The sequence below is a fragment of the Muscardinus avellanarius genome (genome assembly GCF_963383645.1).
Source record: "Muscardinus avellanarius genome assembly, chromosome: 1".
Taxonomy (NCBI): domain Eukaryota; kingdom Metazoa; phylum Chordata; class Mammalia; order Rodentia; family Gliridae; genus Muscardinus; species Muscardinus avellanarius.
Genome location: NC_137786.1, coordinates 182,124,810 through 182,140,462, shown reverse-complemented (window position 1 = coordinate 182,140,462; position 15,653 = coordinate 182,124,810). Strand labels below are relative to the sequence as shown.

Here is a 15,653-nt window from a genome sequence, read left to right as displayed (position 1 = left end):
AAATATAAAATAGGTCTTGGAGTGTAGCCCAGAGGTAGAAGGGTTCCATCCCCAGTACCACCAAAAAACAAAACCAAAAAAAAGGCCTAGAAAATGTAATAGAAAGAAATAGAACCAGTGAATACAGGCTTCACTGAAACTAATAGAGAAAAAATCCATTGATGGCCACCCGGAGTTTTTAAAATAAAAATTAAACTCATTCCTCCATCCCTAAGCTACCACTTTTTGTACAATCAATTCTGTACATAAGGAGGTACAAAAATCGAGCTAGGTTCCAGCTCACTCTATCAATTAAAAAGGGAATTCATGTTAAGAACATCAACTATAAAGACTTACAAACACACAAAAAAGTTGTTAACCAAAATATAAGTTAAAACAATTAAAGGAGGAGATAAGAAAGCCTTAAAGACTTGCATTGTTAGTACACTCACCTGTTTCGGCCATGTGGCTAACACTTCCTAAGATCAGAGCACAATCAAGACTAACTGAGTGTCTGTTTTTCATACAGTCATGGCCACACCAGAGCACGCCCCTGATGAGTTTCTTCTCAGAAGCAAAAATCAGCAAGATCTCCAAGAGATGCTGAAAGAAGTAGGACTGGAGGTTGAGTATTGGTTGCCCAAGATTCAGGAACACTTGGGTGTATCCAATGCCCAAGCCTTAAAATATTTAAGAGAAAAAGATCTCCAGAAGTTGAAATCCCAGGCACAACACCCATGGGAGAAAATGGCCCTAGAGAAGCTGCTTGACCTGTCACATTCAAATAGTCTTCCAGAGATACAGGAGTTTCCAGTGGACAGAATAAGGAAAAAGCAGAAGCAGGCAGAACAGGCACTGCAGGAGCTGAGGGCCTTGCAGTTAGAAGGCAGGCACAGACAGGAAGAGGCCGTGAGGAGACAGGAAGCAGAGCTGAGGCAAGCCATGGAGATCCCAGAAGAGTACTGGCCAGCACCTGAAAAGCCCCTAAGGGAAGTCATGGAAAGCATGCAGAGACAGCTCAGTCTCACGGAGCAGACACTGGTCCACAGGCAAAACCTCCCAGACAGAGACCTGGTGGGAAGGGCATCTGGAGGGCTGGCCCTGCAGGGAATTTATAAAACCTGCCACCACAGGGACCTGATGCAGAAGAGAGAGCAGCTACTGTGTCTCCCCATGGAGTTCTCACTCTTTGGCCCTCATCAGGGTACATGGATAGAAACAAAAGAATTTACTTCTTTTCAAGAAGAATCCATGTTCACCCAGACTATGGAGAAGCTGGGCTTCAGTGTTACTGCCTCAGCCAACGGTGGAGGTTGGAGATTTAGTATAGATGCTGGAATAGATAAAAGCAAACATTCAGAATCGAAGGAAACCCAGCAAGCAAGCTCTGAGCACTCTTATTTCTGTAGAACCAAATTCAGCTATGTTCCCCTGGCCTCCTGCTACATTCCCATGGATCAGCTCCAGTTCTCTAAGGCTGCTCTCCAGGAACTGAAATGTATTGAAGACCTGCTGAATCAGACTACAGACCCAGATAGAAACCCTGTGCTGAGGCAAAGGGCTGAGAACTTTTTCCACAGGTTTGGCTCTCATGCTAACCAAGGTCCTCTGCACCTGGGAGGAATCTACTGGTGGAAGGCCACCTCAGAGGGTTTCCAAAGTGAGCATCTGGCTGACGTGAAGCAGCAGGCAGCAGAAGCCCTGGACATGTATATAAGGGGCAGCTACAGTGGCTTTGGAGTGAAAGTTGCTGCAGATATTAATGTGTCAGACTTACATTCAAAAGCAACCTCTCAAAACAAAGCATTCCAAAAGTTCCAAAGACAAGTGCAATTATCTGTGGCCCAGATAGGTGGCCCAGCAGAAGCAGATGGCCTTGTCCAGTGGAAAGCTGGCCTAGTTGCCAGCAATGATACTTGGTGTGTGATTGACCGAGGACTTCAACTGGTGCCAATTTGGAACATCATCCTCTCCAGCCACACTAGTAACTTTAAGGATCCCCTTCAGGTGGCTAATTGCCTGAAAGACACCTATACTGCTCTGACGGGCCTCCCATCCCAGATCCAAGATGGGGAAGAATTACTGAGTGCTAGGAAAGAGGCTAGGGTTTTCTTAGAGGATGTAAAATCCTGGGAGGTATCTGATCCTGAAGAGCAGCTTAAGAATTTGATAGATTTCATGCAAATGTTGAACCAAAAATTAAATGATTATGGCACTTGGATTAACATATGTCTCACAGATTGGGATCTCCAGAATTTTCTAGTAAACACTGTCAATTTTTGCAAAAACTCTTCCATATATAAAACTAAATTTATTAAATCTCAGTTGCGCAGTCTTCTGGATCCTCACATCTACAAGGTGCCAAACTTTCCTCAGGCTCGCTCCATCATGCAGTGGATCAACCAGTCAGAGTTAGAGCAAGAGCAAGCTAACATCTCCCAACTTTCAGAGTTCATTAAAATCTTAAAAGATAAACAGAATGACCTCTTGGAAGTGAATGTCAAATCTCAGTCCCCCAAAACAGTGGAAGAAGGTCAAAGAAAGGTGACATATCAGGTCAGCTTAGCACTCAGCAGTTTCTTGAATTATCTCCAAGAAACAAAGCAGCCAGAAACACAGCTCTTGCTACTTTCCATTGCAGCTGGTGCAGGATATCAAGTGGAAAGCAATACTTTTCAACATCTCCTGGGGTGTGAAGAGTTAAACTTCCTTCTGGATGAAATGCAAACTGCCCACAATAAATACCAGGAACTCAAAAATATTTGCAGCTACAGGGCTCAGGCATTCTTGGTGCTTACAGGTCTGACAGCCACAGCTGGAGTCACAGCTGTCTCTCCGAAAGACAAAATACAACGCATGGCATTAATTAGACATCATATGGAACAGTCACTGTCTACAGAAGTTGCATATGTCCTTACCAAACTTGGATCAGATCACGATTGGGAAAATCTAGAGAAAGACTTGAGATTACTCATTGATGGGAACTATGAAGCCACTACCTCTTCTTTTCAAATGGACAAGGTGAGAAAACAATTACAAAGTCTCTTCCACGAAAAGAAACAGCCCCTTCAACCATATGATGATGAAAATAACAAATGGGAAGTGGTAGAAAATGGAGGCTTTCTAGATTTACTACAGCGCCTAGGCCTTCAAGATTACTACCCGAAAAGGATGAGCAGAGCTAACTTCCATCTGATCTATAAAACTTCTGTGCACAACACTCAGCCCAAAACTGAACAGGAGCTCCCCTTCTATTTCCTACAGAAGCTACTCATGTTGGACTATGGGTTAAGACAACTAGTCTTCAAAGTTAATGGAAACACAAAACACCAAGCATTTCTGAGTGCTTCAAACAATAAAAATGAAGCCTTTGACCCATATGAAGACTTTTATGAAGATAACGATAGTCTTACTAATCCTTTGGTCTCTAAGCTTGAATCCCACATTCACCCAATGGATATTCAGATGGCAATTTTTCACTGTGCAGATGAACTTGCCAGACAATACATTTTGGCCAAACTTTCCATTTGTCAGTTTGCCCTCCCGCTTCTGGTGCCTAATCCCTGCAATTCTCAAGTTGAATTCTCTCTCTGGTCTCTTAGACAAATTAGGAAGAGTTGGCAGGAAGGAAAGAAGTCACCACAAGGGAAGAATACTTACAAGAATCAGCACATGTGCTGTGTCTCTACCTCCATTGTGTCCTTCATTAGAGTTGGAAATGGCCTGTCTGCTTCCAAATCCCAGATCATGAACTGTCTGCTCAGTAAACGTAAACATGAGGTGTTTTTTCACCGACACTGCAGAGGAAGTAGCAAGGACTGTCTCCTGATGGGAGGTGTGGTGGAAATCTGCTGGTTCTGTCCTGGGGGGGAAGAAGAGGACAGATTTGATAACTGTGTGGCCTTCACCAATCTTCATGGAGATGCAAAAGATCACAAGAGGCAGCTCAGCTTCCTGCAGGAGGTCTCTTCCCTCATTGTGATTCTCATGTCAGCTTCTGATGACAATAAAGAAAACCAAAAGCTTGTCCGTGACCTGTGCCAGTCATCAAGACCTTTGATCTGCTTGCTTGATGACAAAGAAAAATCCATGCCCAATAATTCTTGCACAAGAGTGAGAATTGGCATCAGAAATAGAAATGAAGCAGAATTAACAGAGGAGCTCACAACTACCATCAGACATTTGCTAGAGCTCTCTCACTCTGCTCTGAGCTTAGAGGACTGCGCTCAGATTGCTCAGAAGCAAGGATTTCTCATTGATGAAGAACAGAGAGATTGCAAGGAAGCCAAAGAGAAGGCACAGATTATAATGGCTCTCCTGGGAGAAACAAAGTTATCTCACATAAAGGAAATTTTTCTGCCTCTTCAGGGACAATTGTGGCACCTTTGGTGTAAGAAAGACAAAGAATTCTATCACCTGAGAGAAAAGGGGAATCGGAGCATTGAACAACACAAGAGTGAGATTGAGACAGAGAAACAAATAATACGCCATAAACAGTTGACAAGAGCCTTTCCGCTCAATGATCTGATGAGATCTGTCCTTCAAATTCTCCAAGAATATTCAGAAACTCACACCAAACTATATTTTTTGCAGTGGCTGAGCATATATCTGGAAAACCTAACTGCAGAACACTTAGAAAAACTAAATAAGAAGCAAAGATCTTTGTGGTCATTGGTACAAACAGAAAAGCAAAAGGCACAAAAGAGCAACTCCTTGGAACTCTGGCAAAATGAGATAGAAGCCATCTCCACAGAGATTAATGACTGTACCTTGGGAATTGAGCAACTTCTAAGAGAAGTCGGCCAGATCTATGAAGCTCTGGAAGAAACTACTTCTACAAGAGATATTCTTTTTCTCTCACTACCCCAGATTGCTGCAGACCTAATGATATCTGGGGTTCCCATTGAGCTAATGGATGGAGATGCTTCCTATGTACCTTTAAAGTGGATAGGAGCTATTTTTGACAAGGTCTCAGAGAAACTTGGAGACAAACGGCTGTTCATTCTCTCAGTCCTTGGTCTGCAGAGCTCTGGGAAGTCCACCTTACTGAATGCCCTTTTTGGGCTTCAGTTCAGAGTCAGTGCAGGCAGGTGTACCAGAGGGGCCTACATGCAACTCTTGAAGGTAGAGGAGACAGCCACTGAGGATCTTGGCTTTGATTTCATTCTGGTTGTAGACACAGAAGGACTTCGGGCCCCAGAACTCAGCAACAAATCCAGGAACTGGGACAATGAGTTGGCAACCTTTGTCATTGGACTTGGAAACTTGACTCTGATCAATATTTTTGGGGAGAATCCATCAGAAATGCAAGATATCATACAAATAGCTGTCCAAGCCTTTCTAAGAATGAAACAAGTTAAAATCTCCCCAAGTTGCCTCTTTGTCCATCAGAATGTGGGAGAAATCACAGCCAAAGACCAAACTATGAAAGGACGAAGGTGTCTAGAGCAGAGGCTAGATGAAATGGCAGCCATAGCTGCTGAACAAGAGGAGTGCTCACACATATCCCGCTTTAGTGATGTCATTAAGTTTGATGTGAATACTCACGTCTACTACTTTGCTCACCTCTGGGATGGGAATCCCCCCATGGCCCCTCCCAACCCTCGCTACAGTCACAATATCCAGGACCTGAAAAGTGGAATCCTTTTGACTGCTAAACAGGAATCAAGGGGGAGCATCATGAAAATATCAGATGTAAAATTCCGAGTTCAAGATTTATGGAGAGCCCTGGTGAATGAGAACTTTATTTTCAGTTTCAGAAATACCCGTGAGGTCATGGCCATGAGCAAACTAGAAACTATGTACAACCAATGGACCTGGGACCTGAGGAGTCATGTACTGGACTTGCAGAACCAGCTGATCAATCAGATTCAGAATGGAAAGATTCAGACACTCAAAGCAAGCACAATTGAAGCTCCAATTATAGAGAAATATGAATCCATCAAGCAAGAACTTGAAAAATATTTTAAAGAAGACCCAGAAAATGAAATACTGGTTCAATGGAAAGCAAATTTTGAAAATAAGCTCACAATCCTTGAGCAGGCACTTATTTCAGAAAGCAAAAGAAAAGCCAATGAACTTATTCATTTTAGAAAAAATCAAGAGAGGCTAGATAAGAAAAAGGCAGGATATGAAAATGAATTATTGGAGAGGAGTAGGAAGCTAGCCTTGACTGTAAAGGGAAAAGAATTGAGTGAGGAGGAGTTATATGAGAAATTCAACCAACTCTGGAAAAAATGGGTCTATGATGTATCCTCAGATCTCCCTCAAGTTATGGAGCCTGACATTGATGTGGATTCTGAAAATATCCTTTGGGAATATTTCCAAAAGGAGAAATATCTGGTGGACATACTTAGGAGAAATTCTAGAGATAAGTTTCAAATCAATTATGAGGAGCATGTCAAAATGAGTAAGAAATATAACTTTATGACAAGGACATTAAAGGCCCGTGATATGGAGTCTATTAAAATGACTACTGAACACATTGTATCAAGATTTAATGAAACTATGAACAACATTCAGAAGCAGCAGTGTGATTACAATGCAAATTATTTCCATGAAATATTGAGAACAGTAGATGAGGAAGTGAAATCTGCACCCACCGAGGAAAGATACACATTTACAAGCAAATACAACATTGAGTTATCTTTGTGTTTATTCCAAAAGGCATCAAAGAGTTTTAAGGAAATGCACAGAGCATTTAAGAGAGCTAATGATCCTGTGAACTACCTAGAAAGCAAGAAAGATGACTTCTTCATGAGTTTTAAGATCTCCTGCCAAGGAGCATCCTCAATCAAAGCATTTGTTGACTTTCTGTGGCACAAGCTCACTCCTGCAGTATCCACCACCATCTGGAGGGAAATGATCATTAAAATTGCTGGGGAAATGCGAGCTACCTGCCCTGCATTCAACGGAAACAGGGCTAACCTGGAGAAGCACATTCTCATCTCTCTGGCAGAAGAAGAAAACTTTGATAATTACTGGCAATACCTTCACAATACAAAATCTTTTTTTAGCAATTATATTGAAAACCATATTAAAAGGTATTGTTCAGACAAAGAAAGTGAGAAAATACAGACTTTTTTAAAAATAAGTTTAGACAACCTCAAGAATGCCATCCTCGCTGCCATTCGTGAATCCACAGCAGTAGCTAAAGATAAAAGCAGCACTGTCTCTGGGTGGTTGGATTTGTTCTGTGACCACCTGGGCAACAACTTGATCTTTCCACGAAGAGACCTGGTAAGCATTGAACACCAGGAGATAAAAGATATTGAATTTCTCAAAGAAGCCATGAGCGCAGCTTTGGAACCTGCGATGAAGAAAGTAGAACAGAATTGTTCAAGTATGCCTGTAGATGAAATGGTTCCTGAAATTGAGAAGATCCTCTCTGAACATCTCTGTGGCTGCTGGAAACAATGCCCCTTATGTAATGCAATTTGTACAAACACAATTCCTACACATGACGGAGACCACAGTGTTCCATTCCACCGTCCTCAAGCTGTCAATGGATGGCATAAGCATAAAACAGACCACTTTGTCATTGACTGTTGTACTAGTTCAGTAGCAAGTGATCGTTTCATGCGTTTGAGAGATGACCAGGAAATTCCATATAAAAACTATCGTCAGGCAGGGGGGGATTATGCCACATGGAGCATCACCCCTGATTCATCCACCCAACCATATTGGAAATGGTTTGTCTCACACTTCAGATCAAAGCTAGAAGAAAAATACCAGAAAAAATTTGTAGACACAGGTAAAATCCCTGATGCCTGGGCCAAAATCACAAAGCAGGATGTACTTGATGACTTGAAGAAAGAGTTATACTCAGTGACCACAAAAGAGTCCTAGTATGTGTAGAAGTGTTATAGTACCTAAATAATTCTAAATCACCTCATCCTTATGATAACCTGCCGTATTTCCATTTTCAAAATAAAACATGTAAAAATTAAAGTTTTCCTGCAAAAGGAGTTCATTTATCTCTGCCTCAATTATTTCTAGTTTATAAACAAATTACTGAAATATATCAATGTATCATAAAAATCAAATAAAATTAAAACTACTTCATACTTTAAACTATCATTCTGAACTTTTTAATATATAATATCTCAGAGAAAGTGAACTTAACACTGGAAATTTAAAATCACTGCAGGCTTGAGCCGGGCGTGGTGGCGCACGCTTGTAATCCCCGTGCTTGGGAGGCAGAAACAGAAGGATCGCGCAGGTTCAAAGCCAGCCACATGCGCTGGCTTAGGAGACCCTGTTTCCAAATAAAAATGTAAAAATAGGCCTGGGAGTGTAGCCCGGAGGTAGAAGGGCTTCCAGGAACCCCAGTACCACCAAAAAAAAAAAAAAAAAAAAAAAATCACTGCAGGCTGTCTTAAATTTCTATAGGATAACAGTATGGGTGTTTCAATCTATACATATACCTTGGCTGAAAGCCAAAAGATTCAAATCTTCTCAGATGGGAGATAAGAATTCTGCCTCTGTTCCCTTTGTCACCTCAAAGAGCTTTAATATCTATACATATACCTTGACTTTTTAACTTTTTGAAGTAGATTATTAGATTATTTTTTATTCTTTGAAGTTGTGAGGAAAAATTATTAACCCTGAAATGTAACAAATTTTATTATTCCCAAACTGAAATATTTAAGCACATTTTCTTCTTCCTTCCTTTTTTTTTTTTTTTTTTTTTTTTTTTTTGTGTGTGTGTGGTACTGGGAGTGGAACGCAGAGGCTTTCTTCCTCCGGGCTACACTCCCAGACCTATTTTCTATTATATTTGGAAACAGGGTCTAAGTTGCTGAGAGCCTCACTAAGTAGCTGAGGCTGGCTTTGAACCTGTGTGATCCTCCTGTCTCAGCCTCCCAAGCAAGGGGATTACAAGCGTGCGCCACCACGCCCAGCTGTTCCTTCCTTTAAATTGTGTGGTCAGAGTCAGGCATGGTGGCGCACGCTTGTAATCCCAGCATTTGGGAGGCTGAGGCAGGAGGATTGCACAGATTCAAAGCCAGCATCAGCTACTTAGTGAGGCCCTTTGCAACTCAGTGAGACCATTTAAAGAATAAAAAATAAGGCTGGGAGTGTCATTTGGAGATAGATAAAAATAAAAATAAACTGTGTGGTCAGTTGTTCTAGATTATAACAGTGAGGATGTTGACTGATATGACTCTGAATCTAACCAAGGGCCTAATAGGGGAAGGAAATCATCTACCCAAATCTACCCTTTATGCTCAGTTCCCAAAGCTGATGATCTAAAGGAATTTTGATAAAAAGAAGAAAATATCTTCCTGTTGGACACAAAAGCATCCACTGACCTCCATTTACAGGCAGTCTCCATAGCCCTCCATAGGCAGTGAAAACAGCCCAGGCAAAAAGAGCCAAATGATTCAAATCTTCTCAGATGGGAGATAAGAATTCTGCCTCTGTTCCCTTTGTCACCTCAAAGAGCTTTAAATATATTCTCAGTTTCAGGTCAAAGGACTCCTGTCTCCACAGTCGTGGAACAAAAAAAAAAAATAAAAAATTAAGGATATAGATGTTATTGAATAGTATGGTTTTCCTTTTGTTCTCCGAAAAATAGTCAAAATGAGGGTTGTGAAGATCTCTTAACACGATAAAATTGAAATGATGATTGAAACAAAATCCCTGCACAGCATGGTGCCTTTTTCTCTTGTTACTGCTTCCCTGGAAAGGGCCCAGTGTTCCATCAACGTTGACTTAATGCTTTTTATATTTGTTCAATGGATCCATAAAATCCCTTAACTAAGAGGTATCATATATATGTTATTTTTAATTTTCAAACCAAAATTATTTTGTATAAATTTTTAAATGGTATAATAAAGTCTTCAGTTATTTAAGCAATTTTATAATTAAATTAACTTTGGAGGCTGTTTTCAAGAGATCCCCCAAAAAAGAACATTGAGATAGAGAGTAGATGACTATGAAGGAATACGACTCTCTGCTATAACAGTAGAGAAAGCAATGCTGCCATCAAGGTAGGGTCAGAACTGGAGAAGATTACGGTCACTAGGTTTTGAGTCCCTGCAGAAGGAGACCTCGGGAACAGTGAAGCAGAAAAAAATGGACTCAGTAGCAAAGAATGAGATCATCAGGATGGGGAGACACTGTGGTCACAAAATTAGAAATGGCCAGAGTTATAAAGTTAGTAGGAATAGTTCCTCATGGTCAGTAGAATACGTCTCCCAGAGTCATTGAATGAGAAACAGATAAAGAGGAATCGGGGATCACCACATCAGCATATTTTAGGGATGGTCCAGTTCGTTAAGGCAGAGATCCTATGGCAAATGGAAAAGGAGTCACAAGGTATACAGGGAGAGGGATAGAGAGGACTGTTATTCTAGGACATCAGATCCTGTAAATTAGAATTGTGAGATTCACTTATCTGTAGACTCTAAAAATTAGAACTAATACAAGTAAAAAGTATAATGTTGGTTACCGGAAGCAGAGGGTAAGGTGAAAGAAATGGAAAATATTGGTTACAGGATTTAAAGTTTTAGTTAGACAAGAAAAATAAGATATAGTAACCTATAATACAGGAAGGTAAATATAGTTAACAATGTATTATACATTTCAATTTTTTTTTTTTTGCAGTACTGGGGATGGAATACAGGGGCATTCTACCTCTGAGCTACATCCCCAGCCCTATTTTATTCTTTTTTTTTTTTTTTTTTTTTTGGTGGTGGTGGTACTGGGGATGGAACCCTTCTACCTCCGGGCTACACTCCCAGACCTATTTTATATTTTATTTGGAAACAGGGTCTCTTAAGCCAGTGAGGCTGGCGTTGAACCTGCGCGATCCTCCTGTCTCCGCCTCCCAAGCGCGGGGATGACAAGCATGCGCCACCACGCCCAGCCTATTTTTTATTCTTTATTTTGAAACAGAGTCTAAGTTGTGGAAGGCCTCACTAAGTAGCTGATGTTGACTGCAAACCTGCAATCCTCCTGTCTCAGCCGCCCGAGTACTGGGATTACAAGCATGCACTACCACACCTGGCTTTATAATCATACATGTTAATGGAGTACAATATGGTAGAGGCATATATGCACATATTACTTTAAAATTTCTGAAAGAGTGTATTCAAGATGTTCTCACCAAAAAAAGCAAGTATGTCAGGTAATGTATATGTTCATCTGCCTGATTTATTCATTCCACAATGTATACACAATCAAAGCACCACACTGTACCCCCTAAGTATATAAAATTAACCATAAATAAAAATAAAATTTAAAAATAAAGTCATGGCCAGGCGTGGTGGCGCACGCTTGTAATCCCCGCGCTTGGGAGGCAGAGTCAGGAGGATCGCGCAGGTTCGAAGCCAGCCGCGCGCGCTGGCTTATGAGACCCTGTTTCCAAATGAGAATGTAAAAATAGGTCTGGGAGTGTAGCCCGGAGGTAGAAGGGCTTCCAGGAACTCCAGTACCACCAAAAAAAAAAAAAAAAAAAAAAAGAAGCAGGTCATAGTTCTACATTTTTATTCAAGTAGGTTACAGAGATGCTTTTCTTACTATTTTCTTTATCTGTACTTTATTTTCTCTAAACAGTTTTTGGGGTTTTTTGGTATTTTGGTGACACTGGAGATTGAACCAAGGGTTCCTCTGAGCTACACCCCAAGTCCTTTTCATTTTTCATTTTCTTGCTGAGACTGACTAGGTTGCTGAGGCTGTCCTCAAACCTATGATACTCCTGTCTCAGCCTCTCAAGTACTGAGAATACAGGCCTGCACCACCACGTCCATCTAAATAATATGAATTTAAACTGTAATCCTCAAAAACACTAATAACTCCCAGTGTCATTACTATTTTTAGTGTAAGCCAAGGAATTTTCATAAATTTGAAAAGATATAACTCAGGCCATGTTCTCCTGGAAAAACTGTCCCTGATAGTTTGGGGATTGTGTGTGTGTGTGTGTGTGTGTGTGTGTGTGTGTGTGTGTGTGTGTTGCTGAAGATTGAACCCAGGGGCATTCTACCTCAGAGCTACATACCAGACCTATTCTATTTTTTATTTGGAAACAATCTTGCTAAATTACTGAGACCCTTACTAAGTTGCTGAGGCTGGCTTTGAACCTGCACTCCTCCTGTCTCAGCCTACCAAGTAGTAGGACTACAGTTCTGTGCCACCAAGCCTGGTTTCCCTAATAGTTTGTCTGTGGCACTTTCCCTTTGAACTATGAAAACAGTCGTGCTTATCATGTCATTTCTGCTGAGCTTCCCAACAACTTTCCTGTGGTTCTAGATTCTCCTTCAAAGAAGAACCTGGCTGCCCAGCAGAGGGAAGTGAAGCAGCCACTCATCAGCTCTCAGATCTTTCACATCCGCCTCTGATGCAGAGAGCCTCTACACCTGAGGTCATGCCCTTCCTATGGCATCCTGTGTCCAGTGATTGAGTGAGGCACAAAGACCCAGCCTTGTTGGCCAGACACAGGATGCTGTGATGGTCTTCACTCCAGAGCTCCTGTGTGGTTCAAGTTCTATGAGGCCTGCATCACAGTTTAATTTTTTCTTCTCCCAAATCCTCCTCTGCCCCTTCTTTCACAAGTGTTGATCTTTAAGAAGTATTTGGCACACTGCTTTGGCTTCAGCTTCTGGAGGATTACACCAAAAATAATGATGATGTGGGAGCTACGAGGTAGCTCTTGTCAAAGGAACCTAATGCTCTTATTCTGCCTTTCTTCTCTCACTTCTCACCATCTTTTTGAGATTTTCAGCCTTAATTCTATTTTTTGACACATTGCGTCTACCCCCAAGCTACATCCCCAGCCGTATTTTTTTTTTATTATTTTGAAACAGGGTCTCAATAAGTTGAGGAGGATCTCAATAAGTAGCTGAGGCTGACAGCAAACCACAATCCTCCTGTCTCAGCTCCCAAGTACTGGGATTGCAAGCATGAGCCACCACACCTGACACGTCTGTTTTATTTTTAAAATCCTACTTCATCTCTGATGGACAAACCAATCTGTAACATACTCCAAGGTCTTGGTAAAGATTGCTAAATCTGAATTGATTAATAGGGTTGTGGGCAATAAAGAAACAATGCAAGAAGTAAATAAAGATTACATAATGTCCTCTTCCCCAACATGTATAAGAAGAGAGCGGCATTTCGCCTTTCAAGAGGTGAGAAGTGCAGGCCTTCAAAAGGGGCCAGCAGGTAGAAAAGTGAGCAATGGCACACAGCCCTGCTGGGAGCAGCAGAAAGGAGCATGGGACATACTTGAGCAACTCATTAGCAAGCAAAAATTCAAAACAAGAAAATGTGTGGATTGAAAGGGTGGTGACAAAACTATGCACCAGAGGAGTAAGAGAGATTTTTCCACTTGGCTCTTGAGTTGGGGGTAGGAAGGCTCTGGTCAAGGATAGAAGCCTGGGTCACACAAATGCATTCCTTAGTAGAAGTGAGATGGAGGTAAAAGTTAAAATGAGCCAAAACAAGGGGCCTCGTCTTGGTCCTACGTGCCCCAGGCTAAAGTTATTCCTGGCTGAGCTAAAGTTGCACTGTCCTGTGTACTGGGGAAACACCTATAGAAGCAAGTAGCAATCCTCTCCTTCCGTTCACCAAGTTAATCTGTAAAATTTTTTCCAAAGGCTTTCTTGCTCCAGCATCTAGTTATTTTGAATCCTTGGAGTCCTAATGAGAATGAAAAATGGGAATTGTAATATAGAGTTTATAGACTCAGAATGATAGCTTAAGAAAAAACTACAGGTCTTAATAATAGTATCACAGATCCTGCCACGCAAGAATTTTCCTTGCTCCTTCCCTGCCTCCTACTCTGACTGTAGCTATCCTTCTTACTGCCTCCCAAATTCCTTTTGTACTGGGGATCGAACCCAGGGACTTCTGCCTCCAAGCCATACCCCAACCCTTTTTATTGTGTGTGTGTGAGAGAGAGAAAGAAACAGTGTCCTACTAGGTTAATTTTAAGGGCCTAGTTCAAGCATCCAGCTTCAGGCTAAAGCTACATGGAATTTGCAGGCCTTTCTCTCACCACCAGATGGTAGTATCAGTATAAAGAATTCTAATTTTAAGAACAACTTGAACACTACTAACATTTAAGGCCAGATAATTGTTTGTTGGGGCAGAGGGGTTGTCTCATGCTAGCAGTGTTCCTGAACTCTAGACACTGGATTCTGGTAGCACTCTTAGCAGTCCTAACAATGAAAGATGTCTATAGACATTGCCAAATGTCCCCAAAACACTTAGATTGCCCTGACTGAGAAACACTATGTAACAAGATACTAACAAATTTTAAATAGAAGATAAAGAACCAAATTGTGATGGAATTTTTTAAAGTTCTGTTATTTTTCTAAAGTAATAACATATTCATTGAAAAAATCCCAAAACATGGAAAAACATTACAAATGCCAAATCTCACCTTCTTTGAACTTTTTTATGACCATCCTTCTAGGCAAATGATCACAAGGTTAAATACGATTTTGCATACATTGCAACAAATACACCTATTCTTCTATCATCTCTTTTTTCCTAAAATTCTTTCGTGGACATCTTTGTAAACCAACACATATTAATGCAGTTTAAGAATTAATGTTATCAGAAGTGATGGTGCATACCTGTAATCCCAGTACTTGGGAGGCTAAGACAGGAGGATCACATATTCAAGGATGGCCTCAGCAGCACAGCACTCTCAGCAACCTAGTAAGTCCCTGTCTCAAAACAAACCCCCCCAAAAAGGGCTGGGGGTGTTGCTCAGAGGCAGAACGTCCCTGGGTTCAATCCCCAGTACCATATGCACAAACAAATGAATATTAATGCCTACATAATATTCCTTTGCATGTAATTAACCAGATTCCCTACTGGTAGGCAACTGAAGTTCCTAAATTTTCATGACTATAAATAGCACTACAATTAACAACTCTGAACACACATCTTTTCACAACTTGAAACTGACCGTTTCACACTTGACATTCCCTGTGTATTTAGAATTTTGTCGGAATTCATTTATATAGTGAATTAGGTATAGATCTTCTTCCAAAGATGTACACAAACTGAAAAGGACAGGAACATGGGATAGAATCAAATGTGACTGATGGCCTGGAAATGCAAGGTAAAATTGTTGGCAAAGATTAAGTGATAATTGATTAGAGGTCAGGGATGTCTTCATAGACCTGAACCTAGAGAAAGGTAGTATAAGAGTCTTGGCAACTTTTTCTTCAACGTTAGTACTTTAAACAATAATTTTAAATGCCTATTTCCACATTTCTCTTGCTCTCTGTGTTCAGGCCAAAGCCAGTTTTTTCTTCTTTATATATTCTGTGTTTATCATGGGTACTCACTTAATAAACCTTCAGAAGTCTTGTTTAATACAAATATTCAATAGAAACTTTCCTACCTGGAAAGCATTCTCTAAAGAAGAGAGTAGAGTCCCAGGGGATCAAGTTTAAATTCCCTCCAACTTTCCAAACTCAAAGAGAAAGGAGAAGACAGGGACAGGAAGGAAAAGAGAATCAGGGTATGGTGGTACACAACGGTAATCCCATCACTTGAGAGGCCGAAACAGGAGAATTACAGATGAAAGTTAGCCTCAGCAACATAGTCAGACTCTCAGCAACCTAGTGAAACCCTGTTTCAAAACAAAAAATAAAATCAGGCTGGGGGCGTAGCTCAGAGGTAGAATGGCCTTGGATTCAATCCCCAGTACC

At 41.0% G+C, this 15,653-nt stretch overlaps 1 protein-coding gene across 1 annotated transcript; it reads left to right on the top strand.

Annotated features, from left to right (window-relative positions):
• Window positions 1-510: 510 nt before the first annotated feature.
• On the top strand, window positions 511-12,323 carry LOC308259149 (interferon-induced very large GTPase 1-like; the record flags this gene model as incomplete). Its single annotated transcript, XM_080689940.1, has 2 exons — window positions 511-7,826; window positions 12,179-12,323. 2 exons carry the CDS (start codon window positions 511-513, stop codon window positions 12,321-12,323), a joined length of 7,461 nt encoding a protein of 2,486 aa, XP_080546066.1.
• Window positions 12,324-15,653: the final 3,330 nt, after the last annotated feature.